The sequence below is a fragment of the Tinamus guttatus genome, unplaced genomic scaffold (genome assembly GCF_059628265.1).
Source record: "Tinamus guttatus ecotype Peru unplaced genomic scaffold, ASM5962826v1 Tinamus_guttatus_pri_ptg000150l, whole genome shotgun sequence".
Lineage (NCBI taxonomy): Eukaryota > Metazoa > Chordata > Aves > Tinamiformes > Tinamidae > Tinamus > Tinamus guttatus.
Window position 1 is genome coordinate 16,397,952 of NW_028288684.1, and position 7,963 is coordinate 16,405,914.

General features: G+C 44.0%; 2 protein-coding genes across 2 annotated transcripts; both read right to left on the reverse strand.

Annotated features, from left to right (window-relative positions):
- Positions 1 to 252: 252 nt before the first annotated feature.
- Positions 253 to 4,397, reverse strand: CUNH11orf97 (chromosome unknown C11orf97 homolog). Its single transcript, XM_088522135.1, has 4 exons — positions 4,298 to 4,397; positions 3,781 to 3,885; positions 1,431 to 1,556; positions 253 to 348 (listed from the first exon to the last, which is right to left on the reverse strand). The coding sequence occupies exons 1-4, from the start codon at positions 4,386 to 4,388 to the stop codon at positions 335 to 337; spliced, it is 336 nt and encodes a 111-aa protein (XP_088378261.1). The 5' UTR covers positions 4,389 to 4,397; the 3' UTR covers positions 253 to 334.
- A 1,508-nt stretch (positions 4,398 to 5,905) lies between these two features.
- On the reverse strand, positions 5,906 to 7,494 carry ANKRD49 (ankyrin repeat domain 49). The gene is made up of 2 exons (XM_010212600.2): positions 7,097 to 7,494; positions 5,906 to 6,385 (listed from the first exon to the last, which is right to left on the reverse strand). The coding sequence occupies exons 1-2, from the start codon at positions 7,349 to 7,351 to the stop codon at positions 5,924 to 5,926; spliced, it is 717 nt and encodes a 238-aa protein (XP_010210902.1). The 5' UTR covers positions 7,352 to 7,494; the 3' UTR covers positions 5,906 to 5,923.
- Positions 7,495 to 7,963: the final 469 nt, after the last annotated feature.

Consider the following 7,963-nt stretch of genomic DNA (forward strand, 5'->3'; position numbering starts at 1 on the left):
ACTAGTAATAACTTAATTCATGCTGTTGTAATTACACTCATATAACTTCCATATGCAGGCAATGCTGTGGTACAAAATGAATAATGGGATATACTAGTATTATGAAACTTAAAGCAAATAGATCTAGTTGCTGATTCTTTGCATATTTACCCCTTCTAGTCGCAGTGCTGATAGGTGCCCATATAGATACCTTTATTATTTTATTAGTTACCTGATATAGTATAAACATTTTACACTTTTGAAATTAGGAGGGTAAGAAATGACTGCTGTAGGTGTGATAATCACAGATGCTTCTGCCCTGCCCAGTGTTCTTCAAAAATGAAGATGCTGCTTTTCATGAAGCCCATCCTAAAGAAAAAGGTGCATATACAATACAAGTTAGCATGTATTTTATGTTGAATTAATTATTTTAAGAAGGATTTTGTCTCAGAATTATGTCGCACTTTAAAGTAGCTAGATAAGGCACCACAATGTATCTAAACCCCTTATCGAACATGTTTTCAGAGTACCAGTGAAGTGAAAAAACAAGATGTAAATTAGATATATCCAGATGTCTTATTTGTATGTTACTTGATCATTACGGCCAAAAGGGGCTACTTCTTAACATGTTACTATCTCCAGGGCTCACAGGATCAAGATAGCAGAGATTTAAAAAAAAAAAAAAAAAAAAAAAAAAAAAAAAAAAAAAAACACGTGCTGAAAGTGAAGTCATGCAGCCAGTTATATTTTAACATCACTGGTCCGCAGGAATGTGAGACAGCACCTTAATTGCAAAATATGCCAAATTTCTATTCTGCAAGCTCATGGTATGAACATTTTTCTTCTTAAAAGGCTTATGAATTCCACAATTCCTTTGGGTTGGAAGTTCTCTCTTTCTCTCCTCAACAGAGTTAATACATTTCCAAAAAAAGAGAGGGGTGAGAAAGACTACACTAGAACACACCAGCCCAGAAGGAACTTGGCTGCTCTGCAAAGGCAACATCCTAGTGAGTTTAAAAACCAGATGCCCCAGAGCAGCCACTAAGAGCAGGCAAATGCTGAGATACCCCAAATCACACCCAGACCCGTATTTCCAGGAGATGGGCTGTTTTGAATTGGTTAAGGCAGGATAGTAAAAAAAACACAGAAACACAAGGTTCATTATCCTTGCCTAAAAGTCACTGCTCAGTAGTAAGAAACGAGTGGTTATTCTAGATGTTTTAGCAAGGTTTCAGGGTATGAGATAAGGTGACTAAATATAGTGATTCTAAATATGTTTCTTAAGCAAAGATTTGAAGTCACTTATCTACTTGCTAAAGGAAGAGATGAATTATGGCCTTCGAGAAAACAGATTTGCAAGCAAGCAAGATATCTATGAATTATAAAACAACACCTCATTTTAAAATAGCAGGGTGATACTGTAGTGAAAACTTTTGATTATTAACTCTTACTTTTCATTCCTTCATGCCTTGAGTAGAATTTTGGTTGTAAAAGTAAACTGTTTCTGTCCTGTGGTGCTGGTTTCAGGCCTCCCATGGGGAATTTTTTTTTCACAGTCCAAATTCCTTCCAGAGCCACTGTTAATTTGTTAAAATAACATTATGACTAACTACTCCAGTTTCATTCAAAAATTAATGCAACTGTTTAAGAACAACCACTTTGGTCAATAATTAGAAATGTTTAAGGGCAGCACCATAATAATCCTCCATATTCAATGAAAGGGACCTTTAGAGAGCAATTCAGATTGCTAAAGGTATATGTCTCTCTGTACATCTGCCTTTTATCAGAGCCCAGGCCAGTTAAGAAGCATCTCTAATTCTCCGTAGGGATACAGGAAATGAAAAGGAACTAGCTAAATAATATGCACATCATCATCTAATTGACTTTATTATACATAGCAGTAAGTGTTGTAAAGAATAAACCCCATAAAGAATATTGTTGCAGTGGTTCTATTTTATCATCTGAGCTATTTTAACCACATACATGTGATCTGTCACATACATTTCATGAAGGGACTCAGAAATCATGAGAACATATTGTGTGATCCATATATAAGCTTAAACGGAAATGATCAGACAATTTTGATCCGCTGGCAGATGAACAGTGAGACATGGATGTGTTAAGTTCTCAGTTACACTAGATAAATAACAACAGTGTCATCAGAACAAGTAAACTTGGGCAATTGTGCTAGTTGTTCAGATCCCCTTTACAGTCACTAGAAAAAGAACAGACACTTTTACAGTATGAATTATGCAAAGACAGATGTCTAGGTCAAGTCAGAAGAATAGTTTTCCAAAGTGCCTTTTTTTCTCTCAAATTACTATAAGCAGAGCCTACATAAGCAGTTCGAGGTGTCCACAGAAGAGATGATAGTGGGCCTGCTCCAACAAAATACACCTTAAAATAAGCAATAAACAGCTTTAAGGAAATGGCATATTGTAGAGCAACAGTTATCAAGAATATGAGAGTAAGAGTTCAAAGCTAAAGTGCTAATGAAATTTCTGAATGCCAGTAGAAACATTAATGTAGGCAGATGATTCCCTCTCTGCACAGGCCACATTTCATCTGAAATGATCAGATTTGTTATTTACATTTTAAAAGAGAAGACAAAACAACTGGTGAGTGTAAATAAGAGACCGAATTAAGTGCTAAATGAAATATTTACATGGAAAGATAAGAATTTAAACTGATTAACCTAACACTGGGTATTACTGATCTTCGTTACAAGTTAATTCCTCTGAAAGGAAATCCTCAATACTAAAGAAGGCGCTACAGCATAACTAAGAAAAGAAATAAGTTGAAATATGTATATCAAAAATAGAAACCAAGCATGAACTTAAAACACAACCATTACAACAAACTAATGAGAGAAGCTGAGGAATAACCAGCTTTATTCAATCCACTGCATGCACAGTACCTAGTGTGGCCAGTAAGTGCAATGAGACTTGGTAATCAATCAGATAAGCTATCCTATCCTTAAACACAACAAATTTCTGAAAAAAAAAATCCCAAAATTAGATTTAAAGACATTATGGCTGCAGGAGACCATGATGAAAGTCCTACGCAGGTCACAGGGCTATATACTGATTCCTGCCTCAAGACTAGTAAGTGAACTTGGACCAGGCCTAAAGGGTTAAAGTGGAAAATATTTAAAATTGGTTTTGAAAGTAGAGAAGTTAATTGATTACTGTTAAGTTGTTCCAGTATTAAGTACCCTTTTGTAAGAATAAATAAATTTCTACTTTGCTTTTTACCTCCAGTCCTTACAGCTCGTGATATTTTATCCCTCAGCCAAAGGCTCTCTGCTCTCTTGCACAACTTGCATTCCCTTGTCTACTGTAATCAAGCCACTCCATACCTTTACGCTGCCTAAACAAGGCTGATTTCCTAGCAATTTTCCACTGTTTTCCTGTCCTTAACATTATCACAAGAGTTTATTTTCAATAGCAACTTCACTTTTGAACAGAACTAGATGTAATATTCTGGTAACTACAGCACTTCCTTCAAATAAATTAGTAATATAACCTCCCTACTCGTTGATACTTGTTTCCATTTTATTTAACGGATATGGAATTATGCATTAACTATGCTCCTGTAAGTTCAGCCTAAAATCACCTACTAAGGACTATACACAACTTCCTTTTCAGTTCTAAGGATTTCACATGTTATTACATAAATGTTCAGGCTTTGTTTTTTTTTTTTTTTTAAGTAATATTTTCACCAGAATTCTGAGGAAAAAAAAAAAAAAAAGACTTCATTTACCCTGACAAACACTTTGCACTTGGCAACGGTGACGGTTACCTGCAGCTGGATGTTTAACATGGCATTCCTCTTTCCGAAAATAAAGCTCTTCTTCAAGTATTTCTTTAACCCTCCTAGGCGGCTCAACATAGACAAATTTCTTCCCTGTTTGTGAAACACATTACAACAGAAGCAGTTATTTTAGAACCTAACAAATGCTAACGTGCTTTGTCGAGTGCAGTTTCACTTCACCCTGCTCTACTCGTAAGCATCTTTACCACGCGTATTTTACGGCTATATTTAGAGGCGTTCGGGTGGTCCGGCTGCCCCAAACCAAGTGGCCGCAAGTGGGAACCAAGAAGGGGGGCTCCCTGGACCGGAGCCGCGCGGGTGGAGGCGGCCGGGCGGGGCGGCCTCCCCAGGGCGGGCAGCGGGCGGGATAAGGCGCCTTCCTCCCCCTAGGCCGCCGCCGGGAAAGGCGGCGATGCGGCCGCAGGGGCAGCGGGGCCGGGACCGGGCGCGGCGAAGCAGGAGGCGCGTCCCGGAGCCGCTCCCCGCGCAGCGACGGGCGGCTCAAATGGCTGCCCGCCTCCCGCCGCCGCCTCACCGGGCCCGCCGCCCGCCTCCTCGGCCGCCGCAGCCGGCTGCTCCCTGCTCGCCGCCCGCATGGCCGCCACCGCGCCCGCCAGCGTCCGGTTGCCACAGGAGCGCGGTGAGGGCGGGGCGGCCCAGCTCGGCCCCAGGGCTGTCCCGGGTGGACGGGGCGGCCCAGCTCGGCCCTGCTCAACCCGGCCCCGCCATCTCGGGGCCGCCCTCAGCCCGCCCCTGCCATTTTACGGCCGCCTTCAGCGCGACCCCACCATTGCAGAGCCGCCTTCAGCCTGTCCCCCACCCATCTCGGGGCCGCCCTCAGCCCGCCCCCGCCATCTTGGGGGCCGCCCTCAGCCCACCCCCGGCCATTTTAGAGCCGCCTTCAGCCCGCCCCCACCATTTTAGAGCCGCCCTCAGCCCACCCCCAGCCATTTTAGAGCCGCCCTCAACCCGCCCCCACCATTTTAGAGCCGCCCTCAGCCCGCCCCCGCCCTCTCAGGGCCTCCCGTTCGGAGTGGGGAGTCTCATCCCGTGGGGGACCCGAGCCGGGATGGCTCGCGAGCGACCCGAGTTCCCGAAGGAACAATAGATTGACAAAAATAAAGTCAAATGACTTCCCTTTTTTAAGATGCTGGAGGTAGAACTATCATTCAAAGTCATCAACCTGATTTTAATAACATACTTTTCAAAATGAGGCACCTTGTAACATTCCTTATAGGTACAAATTAGACTGTCAACTCTCCTTTTGCTGCTGTTAATCTCTGAAATTAGAGAGTAGTCAGTGATTACTGCAATAAATAGGAAGTGGCACCAGATGGCAGCATACACAGGACAGACACACAAATGAGTTGTTCTGGTACATAGCTGAGATAGCTCTTTGATAGAGCTATCTTGCACACAGTAGAAAATGAGTCAGAAATGCACAGCATCATCAATCCCAGTGCAACCAGTGATGATTTTGGAAACGCGAGCTTGCCTGCCTGCTTCCTCAGATAACAAGATACACAACTGTGTGTGTATATTCTTCTGTAGCTGCTTGATTTAGTAATGTATATCTAGGTGTGTTCTGGAAGCTATTACTAAAGCTTAAATAATTACAAACGGAAAGGGGAAGGGCCATGCAACATTCATTTTTGAGTAACTCATTTTCTACAGATATCCAGAAACCAAACTTCCAAAACACAGAGCATTAAAAAGGAATCTTACACAATGCATATTTCAAAAGTGTGCATCAAGTCTGTGCTAGCAGCATCCAGAAGGAGCTTGGGAGGAATCACATAGTAAGGTGGCTGCACAGGCCAACAAAACGTTTTGCTATAATTTGTAGTAGTCAGTGACAGTATTTCAAATCTTGTATTCACTTTTCAGCTCCAGTTGATCTACAAATAGAAGCAAGTTTCTCCGGTTGTGAATTGTAGATGAGAAAGCTGAAGCTCGGAGCTCGCCCTTATGGCGAAAACCTTTGCTGCCCAATTCTCATACGCTGCTTTATATCACATGCTGGGCTAACAGCGTTGGTGAATTTCTGCCGCTGTTCTTCTAATCTACCCTGATCAGAAGAAAAAAAATCAACCAACCAACCAACCCCCTCTGCCTTCAGAAAGCAATTGTTTCAAAATTTTAACACACAATTTATGCAGTCGTCTGCTATCTCAAAAAGGTAGTGATAGACATCAGTCCTCCTAGCAATGTCAAGGGCAGTTTCGTCCAAGCTGTTTTTCAGGTCTGGTTTCACATAGCGATTCATCAGCAAAAGCAGCAGGATATCTCTGCTGTTCTTGTTTCCTGCAGCAATATGCAAGGGCGTGAGCAGCCCGTTCGTCTGCGCGTTGATGTCTGCGCCCTGCTGCAGCAGGAACGAGGCCACTTTCGTGTTGTTCCACTTGCAAGCGCTGTGCAGGGGGGTCCAGCCGTCCACGGTCTGCGCGTGAACATCCGCCCCTTGGGCCACCAGCTCGTGGGCAACGTCCAAGTGGCCGCTGTAGGCAGCTCGATGGAGAGGAGTGTATTGGTCTTCGTCACGAGCGTTAACTGGAGCCAGCTTTTGGGAAAGAAGCCTTCGCACTGTACTCAGCTATGCAAGGAGAACATAATTCAACATGAAACTCTGCAAGTCTGCAAGTGAAGTATATGGCTCCTACTGTTACATGCTTTATATGAAAAAAAAAATGCAAAAAAGTAAGTTTATACTAGTCTCTAATATGTGCAGCATGAAATTTAAAAGTTAAAGATTTTTTTTTTTTGGAGGGGGGGGATCATTTGTTCTTTCAGAGATAAAGCTTCATCTGTCTGGCACAAAAATACACAGCCATACCCCCCCACTGAGTAGTTTTAAAGTTTATTTATAGTGCCTTTGGAGTGCCTTGGCCTTGAACCTTCTAGAGAGGTTAATATCTCCAATCTCCATATTGCAACTGGATTTTGTCTAAGAAAACCAACGAAAAGAAATGTATATAAGGATATAATAACAGGAATTTTGGTCTTCTCATCCACCTTTAAGCAGAGGAGAAAAAGCAAAAGCCTTTTTGCACCAAAAAGATAGGAAAATAGCCACTCAGTCATTAACTTCTCTGGATATGCAGCTTCAGATAATATAAAGAAAGATCAGATACACCTTTTTTAACTCCAATTAAAAGACCCTGCGTAAAGGAAGAATCTTGCATGTTTTCACAGTTTAAAAAAAAAAATTGTACACGTAAGGTTTTTGTTCATGAAATAAATTACAGCTATCTATTCAAAATAGCATTGCTGTCAGTGATACCTAGGAAGCAAACGAGTGCCTTACCCGGTTGTTTTCAGCTGCCCACAGCAGCAGTTTCTCCGGATTTTTTTCCATCTTTTTTTCTTGCATTTCATACCATTCCTCACTCTTTTCTTGTTCGTCTTCCTCATCTTCCGACTGTCCCGACCAACAGCTCTGAGTCCCCACAGGAATCAGGTGCCGGTGCGTTTCAAGCAGTTCCAGCTGGTTAAAGCTCTCCGTGAAGTCCGATAACTGCTCGCTCTCATCCTCCTCATCCACACGCTGGCTCGCGCTCATTTTTGGCTAGCACCTGGAGCAACCAGACATACAATATTGATTTCCCCCCTCTTCTGCTGCTATCACAATTCTTTCTGCATCATTTCACATTTTTCCCTCTTAAACGCAAAGCTGCTCTCGATTTTTCCCCTGTTGAACAGCAAGGCTCGAGAAGCCCCCGTCTTTTCTCCTCCTGGATATCGCCAACGCTGATTTTCCCAGGTTTCCCCCTCACACAAACCCACCTCCCACCACAGCGGCGCTGCCGCCTGCGCCCGGCGGAAATGACGCAGCAGCTACGGGGCAGGGCCCGCTCCCCGCCGCCCAATCACAGCACCGCTCCGCGCCCAGGCGGGCGGGAGGGCGCCCGCGCGCTTTGAGCTGAGCGGCTCTCGCGAGAGTCCCGCGCGGTTCCCGCCGCCCTCCTGGGTGTCATGGAAACGCCGCGCGGGAGCAGCCGGCGGGTGAGGGACGGGCCCGGGTCCGCGTTAGGGGGCGGCTGCGCGTTGCGGCCGTTGGGGCCTCGCGTGGGGGCGGGCTCTGCACCGCGCCCGCGGCTGAGCTTACTTTCTGCAGCCGAGCTTGGTTTCTGTTTAGTTTCTCCAGGCGAGCTTGGTTTCTGTTCTCTTTTCT